Source organism: Nerophis lumbriciformis, linkage group LG37 (genome assembly GCF_033978685.3).
Source record: "Nerophis lumbriciformis linkage group LG37, RoL_Nlum_v2.1, whole genome shotgun sequence".
Classification (NCBI taxonomy): domain Eukaryota; kingdom Metazoa; phylum Chordata; class Actinopteri; order Syngnathiformes; family Syngnathidae; genus Nerophis; species Nerophis lumbriciformis.
Window position 1 is genome coordinate 9,926,513 of NC_084584.2, and position 25,988 is coordinate 9,952,500.

General features: G+C 38.2%; 1 protein-coding gene across 1 annotated transcript in view; it reads right to left on the reverse strand.

Annotated features, from left to right (window-relative positions):
* atp9b (ATPase phospholipid transporting 9B) overlaps positions 1–25,988 on the reverse strand; it is a 123,088-nt gene that overhangs the window by 68,491 nt on the left and 28,609 nt on the right. Inside the window, exons 4-10 of the mRNA XM_061931452.1 lie at positions 25,985–25,988; positions 22,055–22,163; positions 15,880–15,938; positions 15,733–15,784; positions 8,882–8,976; positions 3,583–3,663; positions 891–966 (exon numbers count right to left, since the gene is read on the reverse strand). The exon at positions 25,985–25,988 is cut by the window's right edge and continues 110 nt beyond it. Of these exons, the coding sequence (XP_061787436.1) occupies positions 891–966; positions 3,583–3,663; positions 8,882–8,976; positions 15,733–15,784; positions 15,880–15,938; positions 22,055–22,163; positions 25,985–25,988 (476 nt within the window). The remainder of the gene's footprint in view (positions 1–890; positions 967–3,582; positions 3,664–8,881; positions 8,977–15,732; positions 15,785–15,879; positions 15,939–22,054; positions 22,164–25,984) is intronic.

Genomic DNA, 25,988 nt, shown 5'->3' on the forward strand with positions numbered 1-25,988 from the left:
TATTTTTTGTTTGTTTTCATTATATCCAGATGTATTTGTTTGGTTTGTATGCTTGTGAATCTGGGCTATCCATGAAGTAAGACTACTTATTATGTTGAAGGGGGCAGGAAATATAAGATTTTCTTCATCCTGTTCCTTCTCAAGCATAGGTGTGTAAAAATATGTTTAGTTGCTAAAGTTTAATTGTCTATTGATCAAAAATGCACATCAGTGAAGGAGATAAATAAAAAATGAATGAATGAATGAAGTAAACTAAGTCTCAAAGGAATTTAATCTACGGAGAAACATCCAAATGTCCGGGCCCCGAGCCCTTGGGGTCTTGAAACTGCGGCCCCCCTGTGTTGTTGAATAGACCTGCTCTATCCACCTTTTGTATAAAAATAGATCTGTTCGTCAGCAGTGAGCCTTATAACCCGGTGCACCTTTTATATATGAATAGACCTGCTCATTGGCAGTGCGCCTTATAATCCGGTGCATCTTTTATATAAGAATAGACCTGCTCATTGGCAGTGCGCCTTATAATCCGGTGCGCCTTATGGTCCGAAAAAGACCATTGTAGAACTTCTACAATGACCTTTGTACACCTGGACTACTGGAAGTCCTGTTCTGGTGCCAGCTGGGCGGTGAAGTGTGTACATGCTGATATGGAGTTGCACTGAAGTGTGCGTCAAGTAGAAGCTCAAGTGGGAGCAACAATGACGCAAGCGCTTGCTCTCCTGGTCAAGGTCAGGGCATGGCGGGGTTGCGGTGAGGGGCCCCGGCACCACAAATCAATGGCGGGGGGGGGGGGGGCCGCGGCGGGGAGCGTCGCAAGCGCTCTCAACTGACACGGGCGACTTCTGCGGGGAGGATGGGCTGGACAAAGCTGATGGAAACTTGAACGCACTCACCGGAGGCGACCACCGTGCTGGCCCACAGAGTGTTTTCGATGCTCAGACTCTCCTGGACTTGGGGTTCGACGTCTTCCTGCGAGGGGAAGGAAGACAAACAATTTTCAGCAATCCTTTCTTGGGTCAGTGTTTCATAACGGGGGCACTCCCTAGAGCAGGGGTGGGCAATTAATTTTTACCGGGGGCCGCATGAGCAACCCGAGCACTGCTGGAGGGCCACAGCGACAATATTTCAATTAAATTTTGCTCAAATTATTTTTGATATACCGTAAGATAAATAATGCGGAATAATTTTGGTTGTGCTTACCGACCTCAAAGCTATTTTATTTGGTAAATGGTGAAATGATAAATGTGACCAGTAGATGGCAGTCACACATAAGAGATACGTGTAGACTGTAATATGATGGCAGTCACACATAAGAGATATGTGTACACTGCAATATAAACAATGTAAACAATACCAACATTTTATATGTTCCATTGAAAATATAGAACATTACACACGGCGCTCAAAAATCGATCAAAATGTTTTAGTAGGACTTTGGTAAGCTATGAAGCCGCACCGTTTGATGGATTGTACCGTGCTTCAACATAGGAGTATTATTATGGTGTGTGTATAAGGTAAGACATACAGTAGTTAAGCTACGTCGCTTAGCTACATGCATACTTGCCAACCCTCCCGGATTTTCCGGGAGACTCCCGAAATTCAGCGCCTCACCCGAAAACCTCCCGGGACAAATTTTCTCCCGAAAATCTCCCGAAATTCATGCGGACCTGAGTGACGTGTCGACAGCCTGTTTTCACGTCCGTAAAGCAGTTCGTCTGCCGTAAACAGCAATGTTGTGACACTCTTAAACAGGACAATACTGCCATCTACTGTACATGCATATGTGACAATGACATCTCGGGCTTTTAGAGAGTGCAGTGCACAGCTGCGCACACAAGGAGACGAAGCAGAATGCATCATCAGAGAGGGTGTTCAGCATGGTTAGAAAAATAGTGACAGAATAGAACAAGGATGGACAATTCAACCCTTAAATCAACAATGAGTAGATGAGTGTTATGTGTGTGTATATGCGTAAATAAATGGGGTGGTGTGGTCCCGGGGGGGCGTGGTTAAGAGGGGAGGAGTATATTTACAGCTAGAATTCACCAAGTCAAGTATTTCATATATATATATATATATATATATATATATATATATATATATATATATATATATATATAAAAATGAACACTGAAATTCAAATATTTTTCTTATTTATATATATAATAAAATATATATATATATATATATATATATATATATATATATATATAGCTAGAATTCACTGAAAGTCAAGTATTTCTTATATATATATATATATATATATATAATATTTTTCTTATTTATATATATATATATATAATAAAATAAATATATATATATATATATATATATGTATATCTTCTTTTTTTATATAGCTAGAATTCACTGAAAGTCAAGTATTTCTTATATATATATATATATATATATATATATATATATATATATATATATATATATATATATAAGAAATACTTGACTTTCAGTGAATTCTAGCTATATAAAAAAAAAAGATATACATATATATATATATATATATATATATATTTATTTTATTATATATATATATATATAAATAAGAAAAATATTTGAATTTCAGTGTTCATTTTTATATATATATATATATATATATATATATATATATATATATATATGAAATACTTGACTTGGTGAATTCTAGCTGTAAATATACTCCTCCCCTCTTAACCACGGCCCCAACCACGCCCCCCCCGGGACCACACCTCCCCCCCACCCTCACCATCTCCCGAAATCGGAGGTCTCAAGGTTGGCAAGTATGGCTACATGTAGCTTGTTACTGCCCATCACCACCTACTGTATATGTCTTTGCTGATGGTTATCACCCCATCATCCGCTTTTGGCTCCACAATACATTTTAAATTAAGAGGCGGGGTATATAACAAGGTCACGTTGGCGAGATTTGACAGATAAAATAAGGATCTCCGGTTTCACTGCCGCTCTCTTAAATAAAGGCAAACGCAGGAAAACGCTTTGAGGCGGGGCTCCGGTTACGGCTCAAATGGTCTGCCGGGTATAATAATTATGATACCCAAGCAGCCACATCCTGTCAATGCGCGCAAAGTGGTTACGCGGCGCATGAAAAATAAATGGCGGGGGTTGCAGAACGCCTGACCGCTCTGACCGTCTCCGTCAAGTCTGTCTCAAGGAAAGACAAAGGAGACTCGCTCATAAATAGGTGAGTTCACTGGCGGAAGGCTCTGTGGGAACCCGTCCATCCTGCTCGGACTCAAAGCACACGATATGCAAAGGAAGGATGAATGCGAGGAGGAAGTGCTCGCTCACTAAGCCTGGTGTGTGGCCAAGAGTGAGGACAGACCACAAAGCCTCCCTTTGTAGCGCGGCCTCTCCTCGCTGTGGGGGCTGTGCTAATCTGCTATTAATAAAAAAAACAAAAACGGGAGCAACAAGTGAGACGGGATCGACGGAGCTAGTGTGTGATGTAAGAGGCGTCAACACAAGCACCCCCGTTGTGGCCTCTTGTCGACACGCCGCACTTGATCCTCCGTGTCAACTATCTGCCCAGCTGAACGTTTGCAGGAAATGAAACGTGTCGACAAGCCGGCGTACCCGTGTGAAGTTCCCCTCGAAACTGTGGATGTCCAGCTGGGGCTCCTGGGCGTAGACGTAGGCGCTGATGGAGAAGAGGTCCTGAGGAGAGATGAAGACACACACACCTGTCAAATGTAGACCTTTAAACATTTTGCTGGACGACATGTTGACCTGCCAATTATTGCCAATAAACGATATTTTTTGGAGACCAAATGAACCACTGATGTAATGACAATACATAACTAGAAGAGGCAATTCCTGAAAGAATTGCGTGTGTATATTAGGGCCTTTACTGTTCCTAATATACTAGGGGTGTAACGGTACACAAAAATTTCGGTTCGGTACGTACCTCGGTTTAGAGGTCACGGTTCGGTTCTTTTTCGGTACAGTAAGAAAACAACAATATATAAATTTTTTGGTTATTTTTTTACCAAATGTGTAAACAATGGCATAACATACATATACACACAGGGTCCATTGCCAGGGTTTATGTCATACTTGCCAACCTTGAGACCTCCGATTTCGGGAGGTGGGGGTGGGCGTGGTCGGGGTGGAACGGGGGCGTGGCTAAAAGGGGAGGGGTATATTTACAGCTAGAATTCACCAAGTCAAGTATTTCATATATATATATATATACATATATATATATATATATATATATATATATATATATATATATATATAAAGAAATACTTGACGTTCAGTGAATTCTAGATATATATATATATATATATATATATATATATATATATATATATATATATATATATATATATATATATATATATATATATATATATAAAATAAATACTTGAATTTCAGTGTTCATTTATTTACACATATACACACACATAACACTCATCTACTCATTGTTGAGTTAAGGGTTGCATTGTCCATCCTTGTTCTATTCTCTGTCACTATTTTTCGAACCATGCTGAACACCCTCTCTGATGCATTGCTGTGTGGCACGCACAAAAGTGCTTTCATCAAATACACTAGATGGCAGTATTGTCCTGTTTAAGAGTGTCACAACATTGCTGTTTACGGCAGACGAACTGCTTTACGGTATACAAAAAAGTGACTGCTGTTGTTGTGTGTTGTTGCCGCGCTGGGAGGACGTTAATGAAACTGCCTAACAATAAACCCACATAAGAAACCAAGAACTCGCCCTCTATCATTCTACAGTTATAACGTTATTGGGCAGGTACGCTTTTTTATATTGTGGAGGACCTGAGTCCGCCTGAATTTCGGGAGATTTTCGGGAGAAAATTTGTCCCGGGAGGTTTTCGGGAGAGGCGCTGGATTTCGGGAGTCTCCCGGAAAATCCGGGAGGGTTGGCAAGTATGGTTTATGTGGTCAACATATATCAACTAAAAACTAAATAAGATAAGGCTCAGAATGGCTTCTTAACAAAACCTTTCTACATATGAAGTGTTTTTTTTTATTGATTGATTGAGACTTGTATTAGTAGATTGCACAGTACAGCACATATTCCGTACAATTGACCACTAAATGGTAACACCCCAATAAGTTTTTCAACTTGTTTAAGTCCACGTTAATCAACATTAAACTGCCTCAAGTTGTTGCTCAAATTAAAAAAATGACAAAACTTTTCTTCTACATATAAAAAGTGCAACATTAAGCAGTTTCAAGTCAACTCAGCCTCAGATTAACTTTTCTTCCCCCCCAGCCTGGCTAAGTTGGCAGTAAGAGGATATATGGACTCATTGTTCTTCCACCATAGAAGTGGGTCAAAATCTAGTTTTTAATGCAATATGGTCTTAAATCTGCTGCTATAAAAACATTTGTTATTGCTTTAGCCCTGCCTGACTCGCCGAGGAGAGGCTGCTTGAATGCGGTGGGCAGCTGTTTGCTCGTCTTTATCTTTGTTGAAGTGATGTTCATTTGGGGGTGGTGACGCTTCAAATGGGTTAGCATGTTTGAACAATGTCGGCAAACCTCCGTCCTCCATTGTTGTGTCGCACCGCGCAGCCAAAGTGTTCCCAAACGGGAGATCTTAACGAGGCAGGAGGGTCTTCCAGCTCTGGCTTTTACATGTTGTCCTAGCCCGGTCGTTGCTAGCATGCCATGTGTTGTGCCTTGGTGTGCATTGTTTACACAACGTTACTTAATATGTCCGTGTGGAAACTTGTTCGGTACACCTCCGAACCAAACCGAAACCTCCGTACCGAAACGGTTCAAAACAAATACACGTACCGTTACATCCTTATAATATACGTAAAGAACATGTCATTGGCATGCGACTGTGAATTGTTCCTGTTTGCGGATGACTCGGCACTGCTGGGATCAGACAAGGACAAGTCACAGGTGGAGAAAATCCTCAGTGCTGAACTCTGTAGAATTTGCACCTGGCTCGCTGACAACAAGCTATCCATACACTTAGGTAAAACTGACAATAAACTATCCATACACTTAGGTAAAACTGACAATAAACTATCCATAAACTTAGGTAAAACTGACAATAAACTACCCATACACTTAGGTAAAACTGACAATAAACTATCCATACACTTAGGTAAAACTGACAATAAACTATCCATACACTTAGGTAAAACTGACAATAAACTATCCATACAGTTAGGTAAAACTGACAATAAACTATCCATACACTTAGGTAAAACTGACAATAAACTATCCATACACTTAGGTAAAACTGACAATAAACTATCCATACACTTGGGTAAAACGGAATCCATCCTATTTGGGTCCCACATCAACCTTAAGAAAGTCAGTGACTTCACTATAAAAGTGGGTGACATTGTTATCACCAGGAAAGATGAGGTCACCTACCTGGGTTCCATTCTAGAGGCTAATCTTTCCTGTGATAAAATGGCAACCAAGGTCATCAAAAAGGTCAACCAATGAATGAGATTTCTCTACAGAATCTCCTCTCTGGTCAACAAAAGCACCATGAAGATTCTGGCGGGAACTCTCATTCAACCCTTTTTCCATTACGCATGCACCTCCTGGTACCCTAGCACCTCCAAAACCCTCAAATCTAGACTCCAAACATCCCAGAACAAGCTAGTCAGATTACTTCTAGACCTCCACCCCAGATCACACCTCACTCCTACCCACTTCTCCAAAGTGGGCTGGCTCAGGGTGGAGGACAGAGTAAAACAACTTGCACTGAGCCTGGTCTATAAAATCTGTTACACCTCCCTGATACCGAAGTACATGTCAAACTACAAACCCCGTTTCCATACGAGTTGGGAAATTGTGTTAGATGTAAATATAAACGGATGTAAATCCTTTTCAACCCATATTCAATTGAATATGCTACAAAGACAACATATTTGATGTTCAAACTGATAAACATTTTTTTTGGCAAATAATCATTAACTTTAGAATTTGATGCCAGCAACACGTGACAAAGAAGTTGGGAAAGGTGGCAATAAATACTGATAAAGTTGAGGAATGCTCATCAAACACTTATTTGGAACATCCCACAGGTGTGCAGGCTAATTGGGAACAGGTGGGTGCCATGATTGGGTATAAAAGTAGATTCCATGAAATGCTCAGTCATTCACAAACAAGGATGGGGCGACAAATGCGTGAGCAAATTGTTGAACAGTTTAAGAAAAACCTTTCTCAACCAGCTATTGCAAGGAATTTAGGGATTTCACCATCTACGCTCCGTAATATCATCAAAGGGTTCAGAGAATCTGGAGAAATCACTACACGTAAGCAGCTAAGCCCGTGACCTTCCATCCCTCAGGCTGTACTGCATCAACAAGCGACATAAGTGTGTAAAGGATATCACCACATGGGCTCAGGAACACTTCAAAAACCCACTGTCAGTAACTACAGTTGGTCACTATATCTGTAAGTGTGAGTTAAAACTCTCCTATGCAAGGCGAAAACCGTTTATCAACAACACCCAGAAACGCCGTCGGCTTCGCTGGGTCTGAGCTCATCTAAGATGGACTGATACAAAGTGGAAAGGTGTTCTGTGGTCTGACGAGTCCACATTTCAAATTGTTTTTGGAAACTGTGGACGTCGTGTCCTCTGGACCAAGGAGGAAAAGAACCATCTGGATTGTTATAGGCGCAAAGTGTAAAAGCCAGTATGTGTGATGGTATGGGGGTGTATTAGTAGCCAAGACATGGGTAACTTACACATCTGTGAAGGCACCATTAATGCTGAAAGGTACATACAGGTTTTGGCGCAACATATGTTGCCATCCAAGCAACGTTACCATGGACGCCCCTGCTTATTTCAGCAAGAAAATGCCAAGCCACGTGTTACATCAATGTGGCTTCATAGTAAAAGAGTGCGGATACTAGACTGGCCTGCCTGTAGTCCAGACCTGTCTCCTATTGAAAATGTGTGGCGCATTATGAAGCCTAAAATAGCACAACGGAGCCCCCCGGACTGTTGAACAACTTAAGCTGTACATCAAGCAAGAATGGGAAAGAATTCCACCTGAGAAGCTTCAAAAATGTGTCTCCTCAGTTCCCAAATGTTTACTGAGTGTTGTTAAAAGAAAAGGCCATGTAACACAGTGGTGAACATGCCCTTTCCCAACTACTTTGGCACGTGTTGCAGCCATGAAATTCTAAGTTAATGATTATTTGCAAAAAAAAAAAAGGTTTATGAGTTTGAACATCAAATATGTTGTCTTTGTAGCATATTCAATTGAATATGGGTTGAAAAGGATTTGCAAATCATTGTATTCCGTTTATATTTACATCTAACACAATTTCCCAACTCATATGGAAACGGGGTTTGTACTTCCATAACGTAAATGACCGCCATAAACACAACACCAGGGGGAGCTCCACAAACCATGTTAAACCCAGATTCCGATCTAACAAAGGTCTTAACTCGTTCTCCTTCCCCCCACCACACCCTACCTCCCTGGATTGTAAATAATCAAATGTATATAATTGTTGTTATGCTTTCTGATCTCACTATGTTCACTCCTCGCTGTACATATCCTACCAAGTCAGACCTACACTGTTTCAATGTCCATTTCTCTGATATAATTGTTGATGACTGAAGTATGCTGATACTTCTAATATTTGAAAAAAATACCTAAGTTTTCCAGTTCCAACGTTAAATATCTTGTCTTTGCAGTCTATTCAATTGAATATAAGTTGAAAAGGATTTGTTGTATTCTCTTTTTATTTATCATTTACACAACGTGACAACTTCACTGCTTTTGGGGTTTGTATATATTGTGTCTGCTGAAATTTAAAAAAAGGCAGATACCGATATATGTCAAAATGGCAATAATTGGTGCCGATAATCGGTGGACCTCTAGAACAAAGCCTGATTGTGTTGCTGGCGTACCCCGACTGCCGGAAGCCTCTGCGTGCAGCCGACAGCCACTTTCAGCTTCCAGTCCGTTTCTCCGTCCAGCTGGTCGGTCCTGATGAAGCACGCTCCTGGAAGATCAGGGGAAAAGTCACTCTCTCATCTAGTATACACGTCTGATTTCTAGTCAAAATATGGAGTCATTTTCATCGTTTTTGGATGGCGACTTTTCAAAAACCGAATATGATCAGATTGAGGTGTTTCCACAGGCTGTAGGAGCCGAGCTACCTGAGAAATCAGACTAATTTAGTGCATGGACACGTACTGACTGGCGCGAAAAAGCCTGTGACCACGGCGTTACTATACATCAGGGGTGCTCATTACGTCGATCGCGAGCTACCGGTCGATCTCGGAGGGTGTGTCAGTCGATCACCAGCCAGGCATTAAAAAAATAGTCCTAAAAATGAGCGATCATAAATCTTCACTATGACGTCACTTTCGTCACTTGATTGACATTCACTGCACCCGAGGGTCTTTTGAGATGACGCTGGCTGCTGCCAGCTCATTAAAATTACCGACTGGAAGGCGAGAAACACTTTATTTCAACAGACTCTGGCGCCGTACCTGTCGTCAAAACTCCAAAGACCGACTGCACAGTTGCACAATAATAGCTCTGCTCCATCCTGCCTGCGCTACCAAAATAAGAGTCTCAGAAAGCTGGCGTGCACAAGCTAGCAAGCTACGGAGTTTGCCGACAATGTATTTCTTGTAAAGTGTATACAAAGGAGTACGGAAGCTGGACAAATAAGATGCCAAAAACCAACCACTTTCATGTGGTATTGGACAGAAAGGAGGACTTTTTTTCTCCTCCATTCGAAAATGCGGACGTTATCATCACCACTGTCTGATTCCAATCAATGCAAGTCATCAGAATCAGGTAATACACCAACTTATATTCTTGTCTTCATGAAAGAAAGGAATCTATATGTGTTAAACATGCTTGTATTATCTTTAAACACCTTTAACTTGTTAACAATATTAACTATATGTGTTAAACATGCTTGTATTATCTTTAACCACCTTTAAGTTGTTAACAATATTAACTATATGTGTTAAACATGCTTGTATTATCTTTAACCACTTTTAAGTTAACAATATTAACTATATGTGTTAAACATGCTTGTTTTATCTTTAACCACCTTTAAGTTGTTAACAATATTAACTATATGTGTTAAACATGCTTGTTTTATCTTTAACCACCTTTAAGTTGTTAACAATATTAACTATTTGTGTTAAACATGCTTGTATTATTTTTAACCACCTTTAACTTGTTAACAATATTAACTATATGTGTTAAACATGCTTGCATTATCTTTAAACACCTTTAACTTGTTAACAATATTAACTATATGTATTAAACATACTTGTATTATCATTAAACACCTTAAATATATTAACAATATTAACTATATGTATTAAACATGCTTGCATTATCATTAAACACCTTTAACTTGTTAACAAAAACATATATTTCATAAATAAGTAAATATAAATTATATATATGAATGAGGTAGATCCCCACGACTTGATCAATTGAAAAGTAGCTCGCCTGCAGAAAAAGTGTGAGCACCCCTGCTATACATAGTTGGTCTGCGTTAGCACTCGTAATAACAATATCACTAAGGGTTAATATTCAAGTTACCAAATGTAAATGGAGTAATTTCCACCGTTTTTGGATGCTGACTTTTCAAAAACCGAATATGATCAGATGAAGGTGTTGAAGAAGGTTTATTTAGAGGCGAACTATCTGAGAAATCAGACTAATTTAGTGCATGGACACGTACTGACTGGCACGAAAAAGCTTGTGACCACGACGCCACTATATACCGTATAGTTGGTCTGAGTTAGCGCTCATAATAACAATATCTCTAATGGTTAATATTCAAGTTACCAAATGTAAATGGAGTACTTTTCATCGTTTTTGTATGGCGACTTTTCAAAAACCGAATATGATCAGTTTAAGGTGTTTCCATGGGCTGTAGGAGCCGAAATATCTGAGAAATCGGACTAATTTAGTGCATGGACACGTACTGACTGGCAGGAAAAAGCTTGTGACCACAGCGTTACTATACATAGTTGGTCTGCGTTAGCGCTCATAATAACAATATCACTAAGGGTTAATATTCAGGTTACCAAATGTAAATGGAGTAATTTTCACCGTTTTTGGATGCTGACTTTTCAAAACCTGAATATGATCAGATGAAGGTGTTGAAGAAGGTTTATTTAGAGGCGAACTATCTGAGAAATCAGACTAATTTAGTGCATGGACACGTACTGACTGGCACGAAAAAGCTTGTGACCACGGCGCCACTATATACCGTATAGTTGGTCTGAGTTAGCGCTTATAATAACAATATCACTAAGGGTTAATATCCAAGTTACCAAATGTAAATGGAGTAATTTTCACCGTTTTTGTATGGCGACTTTTCAAAAACCGAATATGATCAGTTTAAAGGGGAACATTATCACAATTTCAGAAGGGTTAAAACCATTAAAAATCAGTTCCCAGTGGCTTATTTTATTTTTCGAAGTTTTTTTCAAAATTTTACCCATCACGCAATATCCCTAAAAAAAAGCTTCAAAGTGCCTGATTTTAACCATCGTTATATACACCCGTCCATTTTCCTGTGACGTCACATAGTGATGCCGATACAAACAAACATGGCGGATAGAACAGCAAGCTATAGCGACATTAGCTCGGATTCAGACTCGGATTTCAGCGGCTTAAGCGATTCAACAGATTATACATGTATTGAAACGGATGGTTGTAGTGTGGAGGCAGGTAGCGAAAACCAAATTGAAGAAGAAACTGAAGCTATTGAGCCATATCGGTTTGAACCGTATGCAAGCGAAACCGACACGGCAGCCACCGACACGACAGCCAGCGACACGGGAGAAAGCGAGGACGAATTCGGCGATCGCCTTCGAACCAACGATTGGTATGTGTTTGTTTGGCATTAAAGGAAACTAACAACTATGAACTAGGTTTACAGCATATGAAATACATTTGGCAACAACATGCACTTTGAGAGTGCAGACAGCCCAATTTTCATCAATTAATATATTCTGTAGACATACCCTCATCCGCTCTCTTTTCCTGGGGGTCTGGCGGTAGATTTCTTTGACTTTATCGTTGGAAATGCATCTGCTTTGAGTGTCGCAGGATGTCCAAACATTCTTGCCATCTCTGTCGTAGCATAGCTTTCGTCGGTAAAGTGTGCGGAACAAACGTCCAATTTCTTGCCACTTTCGCATCTTTGGGCCACTGGTGCAACTATAATCCGTCCCTGTTCGTGTTGTTACACCCTCCGACAACACACCGACGAGGCATGATGTCTCCAAGGTACGGGAAACAGTCGAAAAAACGGAAAATAACAGAGCTGATTTGACTCGGTGTTTGTAATGTGTTTGAGAAAATGTGACGTCACGTTGTGACGTCATCGCTCCGAGAGCGAATAATAGAAAGGCGTTTAATTCGCCAAAATTCACCCATTTAGAGTTCGGAAATCGGTTAAAAAAATATATGGTCTTTTTTCTGCAACATCAAGGTATATATTGACGCTTACATAGGTCTGGTGATAATGTTCCCCTTTAAGGTGTTTCCACAGGCTGTAGGAGCCGAAATATCTGAGAAATCGGACTAATTTAGTGCATGGACACGTACTGACTGGCGCAAAAAAGCTTGTGACCACGGCGTTACTATACATAGTTGGTCTGTGTTAGCGTTCGTAATAACAATATCACTAAGGGTTAATATTCAAGTTACCAAATATAAATGGAGTAATTTTCACCGTTTTTGGATGGTTATTTACTAGGGTTTTATAGGCGGAATAGTGAACATCCCAATGGTTCTGCTGTAAGCAGACTTATTTAAGAGTTAGAATTATAAATGCGTTAAAATGTAATATCGGAAATTATCGGTATCGTTTTTATTATCGTTATCGTTATTTTCTTGTTTTTTGTTTTTTTATTAAATCAACATAAACATAAGATACACTTACAATTAGTGCACCAACCCAAAAAACCTCCCTCTCCCATTCACACTCATTCACACAAAAGGGTTGTTTCTTTCTGTTATTAATATTCTGGTAGGTTCCTACATTATATATCAATATATATCAATACAGTCTGCAAGGGATACAGTCCGTAAGCACACATGATTGTGCGTGCTGCTGCTCCACTAATAGTACTAACCTTTAACACTTCATTTTACTCATTTTCATTCATTACTAGTTTCTATGTAACTGTTTTTATATTGTTTTACTTTCTTTTTTATTCAAGAAAACGTTTTTAATTGATCTTATTTTATTAATTAAAAAAAAAAAAAAGTACCTTATCTTCACCATAACTGGTTGTCCAAATTAGGCATAATAATGTGTTGATTCCACGACTGTATATATCGGTTGACAGTGTTTCCCACAGGACAGGCATCTATTTGTGGTGGTGTGGCCGGGGGGTGGCGGCGGCAGCGGCGATGACAAAGAAGAACGCGGAGTTGGAATATAATTACAACATTTTATGTACATATTTATATACAGATTTGAACAATTAGTGATTCACTGAAATATATTTATTAATTGTGGTTCTTACAAAAAATATATCTTATAAAATATAAAAGCTAAAATGTCTCTTAAAGCTCTTCCCCTTTAATTAGTGCATACTAAATAATTTAACTTTAGCCTACTACTACAACCATATTATTTACCAGCTACATGAAGTGAAACAGAGGCAGAGGTGTCCTGCCACAGTCAGTCAACCTCCTCCTCCTCCTCCTCCTGCTGCTGCTGAACAGGTCCGGACTGTAGGCCTACCTCCTCTCCAAGTCGAGCCCTTTTCGGCCGTTGAAAATATTTTTCTATACTCATCTGTGTGAAGGAGTGAACATCCAACATTAGAATTTATTACTAACGAGCAGAAGCGCTCTATGTACAGTGCCGTCTAACCTTAAGCGGCAGCAGCTCAACACATGCAGGGTTCAACGTTAAGGTTTTTTTCTACTTGCCCGACTTCTCAAATCTACTTGCCCCAATATTTTTACTTGTCCTGCCTAGGTTTTTTTCTGGCTGTGTAGTGCTCATGGCTTATATCTTACTAAAATCCTTCCCGTTGACTATTTACAACACTACACAGTATTTATTACTATTATTATTATCTATAATTACATTTAAATGGCATTGCATACATGTAAAATTAAATGCTATTTCACATTATTTGACCAGTAGCAGTTACACCCATCTGAACAGATCAGCCACCTGTTTAAAGCCCGATCACAGTTGAAATCTTGAAATGAAGGGCCTTTAATGGCCAAAACATTAACCTGGACAACATTTTAACAGCTGGTTGGCTCAGATTGTATTCTTTTCATTGCATTCACATGCTCCAGTGGACATTTTAGCTTGAGTATTAATGTAGTATCTGAAGCACCGTCTCCACGTGTGTTTATTGACAACAGGGTTATAACCTGGACACGTTAGCTCATTGGTATGAAAACACGTGACTGTTACTACGTGCATGAAGCAGCGTCAGGCTGCTCACCGTCAGTGAAACGCTCGGTGAAATCGCGGATTAACGTTAAATATATGACGAGCCACGAGCGATGCAGCTATAACCTATCTACCTATATTACCCTCGCATTTTGATCCCGTCCGTCCGTCCCTCTTCTTCTTCTTCTTCTGGCCCATCAGGTGAATTAAGTGCTATTGGTGGAGTTACAATGCATAGTAGGCTACCGCCATCTACTGCACCGGAGGTGTAACTACAAGCAACATTCACAGACAGTCCCATTGCTTTTATTAGCGGTCGAGCGAGTCAAAAGCCGAAAAATCCATTTGTGGCGGACGTAATTCTTTCGTGGCGGGCTGCCACAAATAAATGAATGTGTGGGAAACACTGGTTGATATCGGTATCGGTAATTAAAGAGTTGGACCATCTACTGCACCGGAGTTGTAACTACAAGCAACATTCACAGACAGTCCCATTGCTTTTATGAGCGGTCGAGCGAGTCAAAAGCCGAAAAATCCATTTGTGGCGGACGTAATTCTTTCGAGGCGGGCCGCCACAAATAAATGAATGTGTGGGAAACACTGGTTGATATCGGTATCGGTAATTAAAGAGTTGGACAATATCAGGATATCGGCAAAAAGCCATTATCGGACATCCCTAGTTAGAATGCATTTGAAAAAATCCATCCGTCGTCATGTCTTTCATAATGATTGTGAACAATAGGCAAAATTCCCCAAAAAGTGAACGTTTTTAAAGCTTATTTCAAGGAATCTTACCAAGACTATTTTGCTCATTACAAGCAAAAATACAGTAACGGTGTACATTAATTAACAGAGAGGCCTTGTTTTCCACGCCCCGTGGCAGAGCAGGGATGGTACCGGGTACTCCATATTGTACACAAAACTGATGGACGCCGGCCGGTATTTGACAGGGAGGGCGGAGGGTGGCCATAAAGCGTCCACGCGGGGTTAAGTATGATGGAAAACATTAACACGGGGTGGATAATTCATGCTTCTCGGCAGTGTGGAAGACAAATATGTGCCTTTGCGTGTCCAAAGCATGAAGACGTCAACAACTCCCCGCTGAGATTAATGGCCACCACGAGCATTTCCCCTCATTGATGAATTACAATTTGCTTCGTCCGTTGCCCCCGACGACGACGCGATATAAATCACATCAAGCGCAGGCTGGCCTCGTCCGACCGGCCTGGAGGACGCACAATGGATCCTATTCAGGATCCACGCAATGTTCCGTCTCCCGCGTTTATCTCCGCGGAACGCTGCATTTGGTCGGATTTCAAGCCGACGCGCCGGGTCAACGCTCACCGTTTTTCTCAGACGTCCTCATGAATATCATGTCTGCGGGAATCCGTTGGTTCTACAAAAAAAAAAAAAAACAGTGTGCGGTCACTAAAGCCATTCCAATCTTGCTGAATAATTGAACAAAGTCACCAGAGGGTGAGGATGGCTCACCTTCTCCACGATGATCAGGTCTCCAACTTGTATGTCCGAGCTTTTCACCTGGATTTTACCTGCGTAATAAAACAAGAACTTCATAGTCATCGATTATCTTAACCATCAGTCGACTAATCGGCTTCGTCAACAAGCTATCCATACACTTGGGTAAAACTGACAATAAACTATCCGTACACTTAGGTAAAACTGACAAACTATCCATACACTTAGGTAAAACTGACAATAAACTATCCATACACTTAGGTAAAACTGACAATAAACTATCCATACACTTAGGTAAAACTGACAATAAACTATCCATACACTTAGGTAAAACTGACAATAAACTATCCATACACTTGGGAAAAACTGACAATAAACTATCCATACACTTGGGAAAAACTGACAAACTATCCATACACTTGGGTAAAACTGACAATAAACTATCCATACACTTCGGTAAAACTGACAATTAACTATCCATACACTTAGGTAAAACTGACAATAAACTATCCATACACTTAGGTAAAACTGACAATAAACTATCCATACACTTAGGTAAAACTGACAATAAACTATCCATACACTTAGGTAAAACTGACAATTAACTATCCATACACTGAGGTAAAACTGACAATTAACTATCCATACACTTAGGTAAAACTGACAATAAACTATCCATGCACTTAGGTAAAACTGACAATAAACTATCCATACACTTAGGTAAAACTGACAACAAACTATCAATACACTTAGGTAAAACGGAATCCATCCTATTTGGGTCCCACATCAACCTTAAGAAAGTCAGTGACTTCACTATAAAAGTGGGTGACATTGTTATCACCAGGAAAGATGAGGTCACCGACCTAGGTTCCATTCTAGAGGCTAATCTTTCCTGTGATAAAATGGCAACCAAGGTCATCAAAAAGGTCAACCAACGAACGAGATTTCTCTACAGAATCTCCTCTCTGGTCAACAAAAGCACCATGAAGATTCTGGCGGGAACTCTCATTTAACCCTTTTTCCATTACGCATGCACCTCCTGGTACCCTAGCACCTCCAAAACCCTCAATTCTAGACTCCAAACATCCCAGAACAAGCTAGTCAGATTACTTCTAGACCTCCACCCCAGATCACACCTCACTCCTACCCACTTCTCCAAAGTGGACTGGCTCAGGGTGGAGGACAGGGTAAAACAACTTGCACTGAGCCTGGTCTATAAAATCCGCTACACCTCCCTGATACCGAAGTACATGTCAAACTACTTCCTTAACGTAAATGACCGCCATAACCACAACACCAGGGGGAGCTTCACTAACCACGTTAAACCCAGATTCTGATCCAACAAAGGTCTTAACTCATCCATATGGCATGCACTCCCAACAGGTGTAAAAGAAAGGGCATCTCTATCCTCCTTCAAAACCGCACTAAAACAACACTTCCAGGCAACTTCAACCCTTAAAGGGGAACATTATCACCAGACCTATGTAAGCGTCAATATATACCTTGATGTTGCAGAAAAAAGACCATATATTTTTTTAACCGATTTCCGAACTCTAAATGGGTGAATTTTGGCGAATTAAACGCCTTTCTATTATTCGCTCTCGGAGCGATGACGTCACAACGTGGCGTCACATCGGGAAGCAATCCGCCATTTTCTCAAACTCCGAGTCAAATCAGCTGTTATTTTCCGTTTTTTCGACTGTTTTCCGTACCTTGGAGACATCATGCCTCGTCGGTGTGTTGTCGGAGGGTGTAACAACACGAACAGGGACGGATTCAAGTTGCACCAGTGGCCCAAAGATGCGAAAGTGGCAAGAAATTGGACGTTTGTTCCGCACACTTTACCGACGAAAGCTATGCTACGACAGAGATGGCAAGAATGTGTGGATATCCTGCGACACTCAAAGCAGATGCATTTCCAACCATAAAGTCAAAGAAATCTGCCGCCAGACCCCCATTGAATCTGCCGGAGTGTGTGAGCAATTCAGGGACAAAGGACCTCGCTAGCACGGCAAGCAATGGCGGCAGTTTGTTCCCGCAGACGAGCGAGCTAAACCCCCTATCGACCCTAGCTTCCCTGGCCTGCTGACATCAACTCCAAAACTGGACAGATCAGCTTTCAGGAAAAGAGAGCGGATGAGGGTATGTCTACAGAATATTTTAATTGATGAAAATTGGGCTGTCTGCACTCTCAAAGTGCATGTTGTTGCCAAATGTATTTCATATGCTGTAAACCTAGTTCATAGTTGTTAGTTTCCTTTAATCCCAAACAAACACATACCAATCGTTGGTTAGAAGGCGATCGCCAAATTCGTCCTCGCTTTCTCCCGTGTCGCTGGCTGTCGTGTCGTTTTCCTCGGTTTCGCTTGCATACGGTTCAAACCGATATGGCTCAATAGCTTCAGTTTCTTCTTCAATTTCGTTTTCGCTACCTGCCTCCACACTACAACCATCGGTTTCAATACATGCGTAATCTGTTGAATCGCTTATGCCGCTGAAATCCGAGTCTGAATCCGAGCTAATGTCGCTATAGCTTGCTGTTCTATGCGCCATGTTTGTTTGTGTTGGCTTCACTATGTGACGTCACAGGAAAATGGACGGGTGTATATAACGATGGTTAAAATCAGGCACTTTGAAGCTTTTTTTTTTAGGGATATTGCGTGATGGGTAAAATTTTGAAAAAAAATATAATAAGCCCGGGAACTGATTTTTAATGGTTTTAAACCTTCTGAAATTGTGATAATGTTCCCCTTTAACTAACACCCTAACCCTTCCACATCCCACCTCCCCGGATTGTAAATAATCAAATGTATATACTTGTTCTTATGCTTTCTGATCTCTCTATGTCCACTACTTGCTGTACATATCCTACCAAGTCAGACCTAAACTGTTTCAATGTCCATTTCTCTGATGATGCAATTGTTGATGACTGAAGTGTTGATATCAACCAAACCTAACACCCCCCCCCCCCCCCCCCCCCCTCACATCCCACAATAATGTAAATAATTCAATGTATATACCCTGATGATTATCTTGTGTGAAGACTGTATTATGATGATAGTATATATTTGCACCATGAATCGATTTAAGAGGACCCCGACTTAAACAAGTGTAAAAACTTATTGGGGTGTTACCATTTAGTGGTCAATTGTACGGAATATGTACTGTACTGTGCAATCTACTAATAAAAGCTTCAATCAATCAATCAAAAACCCCGTTTACACACCCGATCGAATAGATCTGATTTTGTTGCCAGTCCAAACTCTCCAAAGTGCTTCAAATCTGATCTTTTGGCATCAGATTTGAGTAAGTCCTGAATCCCATTGGAATCTCTTCTGGGGTTTTTTTTTCGCAATGCGACCCGAACGTTACATTTCGTCAGCTTTGGGCGAGCTACGTCACTTGTGCGCGCCGGAAAGACAAACTTTTGGAGCCCATTTTGCCGCCGTACACCTCAGCACTTGTCCTATACCAAGTTATATGACTGACAATCTTTTTTTAAACATTTTTAAACTAATTTTGAAACCGTTAACCTCAGAGCAATGTAACTTGGTATTTGACGTCTACAGTTAGTATGTGTCAATGTTAACATGCTAACATTAGCGTGCGAAAATTAGCTTTTTTGGCCCATTTTTACGCCGTACATGTCATAGTCATATAACTTGGTACTTTACACATGCTAGCTGTTAGCATGCTAGCTTTATTTTAGTTTTGTTTTTACGTATTTTGCCACTGTTTACCCCAGAGTTCTATAACTTGGTATTTGACGTCTACATTTACTATATGTCGATGTTAACATTAGCATGCGAGCATTAGCTTTTTTGGCCCATTTTGCCGCCGTACATCTCAGAGTCATGTAACTTGGTACTTTACACATGCTAACTGTTAGCATGCTAGCGTTTTTTTAAGCTAATTTTACATTCATAAGTCTCCAAATCGAGTTCTATAATTTGGTATTTGACGTCTACGGTTAATATATGTCAATGTTAGCATGCTAACATTAGCATGCGAAAATTAGCTTTTTTTGGCCTATTTTTACGCCGTACATGTCATAGTCATATAACTTGGTACTTTACACATGCTAACTGTTAGCATGCTAGCGTTTTTTTAAGCTAATTTTACATTCATAAGTCTCCAAATCGAGTTCTATAATTTGGTATTTGACGTCTACGGTTAATATATGTCAATGTTAGCATGCTAACATTAGCATGCGAAAATGAGCTTTTTTGGCCTATTTTTACGCCGTACATGTCATAGTCAAATAACTTGGTACTTTACACATGCTAGCTGTTAGCATGCTAGCTTTATTGTTGTTTTGTTTTTACAAATTTTGCCACTGTTTACCCCAGGGTTCTATAACTTGGTATTTGACTTCTACATTTAGTATATGTCGATGTTAACATTAGCATGCGAGCATTAGCTATTTTGGCCCATTTTGCCATGGTACACCTCAGAATCATGTAACTTGGTACTTTACACATGCTAACTGTTGGCATGCTCGCGTTTTTTTAAGCTAATTTTACTTTCATAAGTCTCCAAATCGAGTTCTATAATTTGGTATTTGACGTGTACGGTTAATATATGTCAATGTTAGCATGCTAACATTAGCATGCGAAAATTAGCTTTTTTGGCCTATTTTTACGCCGTACATGTCATAGTCATATAACTTGGTACTTTACACATGCTAACTTTTAGCATGCTAGCGGTTTTTTTAAGCTAATTTTACATTCATAAGTCTCCAAATCGAGTTCTATAATTTGGTATTTGACGTCTACGGTTAATATATGTCAATGTTAGCATGCTAACATTAGCGTGCGAAAATTAGCTTTTTTGGCCTATTTTTACGCCGTACATATCATAGTCATATAACTTGGTACTTTACACATGCTAGCTGTTAGTATGCTAGCTTTATTGTTGTTTTGTTTTTACAAATTTTGCCACTGTTTACCCCAGGGTTCTATAACTTGGTATTTGACGTCTACATTTAGTATATGTCGATGTTAACATTAGCATGCGAGCATTAGCTTTTTTGGCCCATTCCGTACATCTCAAAGTCATGTAACTTGGTACTTTACACATGCTAACTGTTAGCATGCCAGCGTTTTTTTAAGCTAATTTTACATTCATAAGTCTCCAAATCGAGTTCTATAATTTGGTATTTGACGTCTACGGTTAGTATATGTCAATATGTTATGTCAACATGTTAATATTAGCATGCGAGCATTAGCTTTTTTGGCCTATTTTTAAGCCGTACATCTTAGAGTCATATAACTTGGTACTTTACATATGCTAACTGTTAGCATGCTAGCGTTTTTTTAAGCTACTTTTACATTCCTAAGTCTCCAAATCGAGTTCTATAATTTGGTATTTGACGTCTACGGTTAGTATATGTCAATGTTGACATGTTAACATTAGCTTTTTTGGCCCATTTTGCCGCCGTACACCTCAGAGTCTTATAACCTGGTACTTTACACATGCTATCTGTTAGCATGCTAGCTTTTGAAAAAAAAAAAAAAAAAAATTTACGAATTTTGCCACTGTTTACCCTAGAGTTCTATAACTTGGTATTTGACGTCTACGGTTAGTATATGTCGATGTTAACATTAGCATGCAAGCATTAGCTTTTTTGGCACATTTTGCCGCGCTACACCTCCGAGTCTTGTAACTTGGTACTTTACACATGCTAACTGTTAGCATACTAGCGTTTTTTCAAGCTAATTTTACATTCATAAGTCCCCAAATCGTGTCATTTTGTACTTGTCGCATTCTAACTGTCGGCAGGCCAACGTTAGCATTTCAGTTTCCGCATGTCCTGGCTTTTCTCCAAAACATTGCATATTTGAGTTGATCTGTGGCCTCTGAAAAGGACACAGGCTCTTAGAAAGCCCGATGACGTGAGTGCCGTCTGTTGTCATGAGCCGACGACAACAATCGGTCTCGTGTTTATCGCTTTCAATATCCCCTGGAAAGTCTTGAGGGCCGGCCTAAAAGGTGTGATGGTGCACAGATACCACACGGGGGGATTGAGGCGGGCCATCTTAGCTCACGCCGTCTCAGAGAGGTAAAAATCGATGCAATTACGGCGAGAGGTACGACTTGTGTTACAAGAGCGGGCCGGTAATTGCACGGGGGAGGGCTCGATTAAACCGGGGAGTATCCGTTATCATAATGTCAGCAAACAGTCACTCACCGCGCAGCGTCAGCTTGCTGTAGAGCTGCGAGTTCATTTCTTTGTCCCGCCGGTGGCGCCGCACCTCGTCCACGGCCTCGCGCACCATGGTGACGGCCAGCACGAAGCCCTGAAAGGAGCCAGACACCAGGGCTTTCAGACTCAAAACGGGAATTGAATCGGTCGCAACTGGACACTTGAAATTGTTACAAATCCAAACTTTGTCCACTTTTGATCATTTTCATTTTAAAAAACAATATAAAGATTTTTTTTTAACCTTTAGGGCTCCCCTCAAGTTTGGCATGGGAAGGGTCTCAGTCATAAAAATGTTAAAAATAAATCATATATTATTATTTATTTTTATTTCAATGCTTAAATCTCGAGGTCAACTTCAGATCTGTTTGTTGATATAAAGTTTTATGTTTTATGCCATTTTTATTAAAGAAATACATGTTTTTTTATGGCTAACCCACACAATATGCAATATTTACCCCCAAAAATGTTATTGTAGTCCTAAATAGCTCAATAATTCATAACATTGATTTTATATTATATTATTTGAGCAATAACAGTTAAAAAAAATTATTACGGATTTAAAAGGGCCCCCATACATAAAAGTGTTAAAATAAGTCAAACATGATTTTATTTTCACGTTTAACACTTAAATCTTGAGATCAACTTCAGATCTATTTGTTGATATAACGGGGGTTTTTTTTATGCCTTTTTTATTAAAGAAATCCATGTTTTTTTATGGCTAACCCACAAAATATGCAATATTTACCCCCAAAAATGTTTTAAAGTGGAATATTTGATGTGAAGTTATTGTAGTCTTAAATATTCATAATATTGATTTTATATTAATATAAACATTAATATTATTTGACCAATATCTTATGGATTTAAAAGGGCACCCAATCATAAAAGTGTTAAAAATAAGTCATACTTTTTTCTTTTACTTTCAACCCCTTAAATCAGTTTTTTTATTGGCAAACACAAAATATGCAATATTTTCCTCAAAAATATTTAAAAATATTTTAGTCGTAAATAGCTCAATAATTCATAACATTGCAATAATATTTGAGCAATAACAGTAAAAAAAAAAAAAAAAAGGGTTCAAAAGGGCCACACTTATAAGTGTTAAAATAAGTCATACATGGTTTTATTTTCACTTTTAACACTTAAATCTCGAGATCAACTTCAGATCTATTTGTTGATAAGTTTTTTTTAATGTTTTATGCCTTTTTTATTAAATTAATCCATGTTTTTTTTATAGCTAACCCACAAAATATGCAATATTTACCCCCAAAAATGTTTTAAAGTGGAATATTTCATGTGAAGTTATTGTAGCCTTAAATAGCTCAATAATTCATAACAACATTGATTTTAATATTAATATAAAAAATAGTATTTTTGAGCAATAACAGTTTAAAAAAATCTAAAGGATTCAAAAGGGCCCCCAATCATAAGTGTTTAAAATAAGTCATACATTTTTTTTTAAACTTTCAACCCTTAAATCAACCTTGGAAAAGTGTTTTTATTGGCAAACTAACAAAATATGCAATATTTTCCTCAAAAATATTTGAAAGTGGAAGATTTGATGTGAAGTAATTGTAGCCGTAAATACCTCAATAATTCACAAAATTGATTTTACCTCATTAATATTATTTGAGCAATAACAGTTAAAAAAATTATTAGGATTCAAAAGGGCCCCACTTATAAAAGTGAAAAATATTTCAAAGTGGAATATTTGGTGTGAAGTAATTGTAGCCTTAAATAGGTCAATAATTCATATAAACATTGATTTTAACTCAATATTTTTTTTTAGCAATAACAGTTAAAAAAAACAAATTATCATGGATTTAAAAGGGCCCCCAATCATAAAAGTGTTAAAAATAAGTCAACATTTTTTTTATTAACTTTCAACCCTTAAATCTCAAGATAAACCTTTGATCTATTTAATTATTTTTTTGTAGGTTTTTTTGTTTCATTTTTTTAATAGCAAACACACAAAATATGCAATATTTACCCCCAAAAATATTTCAAAGTGGAATATTTGGTGTGAAGTAATTGTAGCCTTAAATAGGTCAATAATTCATAACATTGATTTTAACTCAATATTTTTTTAGCAAGCAAAAACAAATTCTCAGGGATTTAAAAGGGCCCCCAATCATAAAAGTGTTAAAAATAAGTCAAACATTAATTTTTATTTTTTTAAACTTTCAACCCTTAAATCTCGAGATAAACCTTTGATCTATTTTAATTAGGTTTGTTTAATTTTTTTAATGGCAAACACACAAAATATGCAATATTTACTCCCAAAAATATTTCAAAGTGGAATATTTGGTATGAAGTAATTGTAGCCTTAAATAGGTCAATAATTCATACAAACATTGATTTTAACTCAATATTTTTTTTTTAGCAATAACAGTTAAAAAAAACTAATTATCAGGGATTTAAAAGGGCCCCAATCATAAAAGTGTTAAAAATAAGTCAAACATTTTTTTATTAACTTTCAACCCTTAAATCTCAAGATAAACCTTTGATCTATTTAATTATTTTTTTGTAGGTTTTTTTGTTTCATTTTTTTAATAGCAAACACACAAAATATGCAATATTTACCCCCAAAAATATTTCAAAGTGGAATATTTGATGTGAAGTAATTGTAGCCTTAAATAGGTCAATAATTCATATAAACATAGATTTTAACTCAATGTTTTTTTTTAGCAATAACTGTTAAAAAAAAACAAATTATCAGGGATTTAAAAGGGCCCCCAATCATAAAAGTGTTAAAAATAAGTAAAACATTTTTTTATTAACTTTCAACCCTTAAATCTCAAGATAAACCTTTGATCTATTTAATTATTTTTTTGTAGGTTTTTTTGTTTAATTTTTTTAATAGCAAACGCACAAAATAAGCAATATTTACCCCCAAAAATATTTGAAAGTGGAATATTTGGTGCAAAGTAATTGTAGTCTTAAATAGGTAAATAATTCATAACATTGATTTTAACCGCCATCAGTGTGTGAATGTGTGTGTGAATGGGTGAATGTGGAAATAGTGTCAAAGCGCTTTGAGTACCTTGAAGGTAGAAAAGCGCTATACAAGTATAACCCATTTATCATTTATTTATAACTCAATTTTTTCGCAATAAAAGTTAAAAAAAAAAAAAAAAATTCTCAGGGATTTAAAAGGGCCCCCAATCATAAAAGTGTTAAAAAATAAGTCAAACATTTATTTTTATTTTTTTAAACTTTCAACCCTTAAAACTCGAGATAAACCTTTGATCTATTTTAATTAGTTTTTAATGGCAAACACACAAAATATGCAATTAACCGACACATTTTTTTGTAGGTTTTTTTTATTCAGTTTTTTAATGGCAAACAGAAAAAATATGCAATATTTTCCTCAAAAATTATTTTAAAGCGGAATATTTGATGTGAAGTAATTGTAATGTTGTTTTTAAAATGACAGTTAAAAACAAAATCCCCCCCAAAATTCTCAGGGATCCAAAACGGCCCCACTCATAAAAGTTTTCAAATTAAATCATACAATATTTTTATTTGTTTAACTTTCAACCCTTAAATCTCTAAATTTACTTCAGATCTGTCTGTCGATCATGCAGTATGTTTATTATATATTTTTTGTTTTGTTTTACACCCTTTTTCTCAATGAAAAGAAACAGAATTTGCAATATTTCCCCAAAAATATTTGATGTGAAGTAATTGCAACCTTCAAAGGGTCAATAATTCATAACATTGATTTTGATTCATTATTATTACAGCTTCAAAGCCTGCATGGCAGCTTTTCTTATTAGAGTCACCATTGCAACTCTTTCTCGTCAAATCTCTCCTGAATGCTCTTTTGAACTAATAATTAGTGCATAATTAGTGCATCAGTTCCCAAAGTGACAAAAGCCAGGGTGTAAAAAATCAAGGGGACTTGGGATTTACCAGC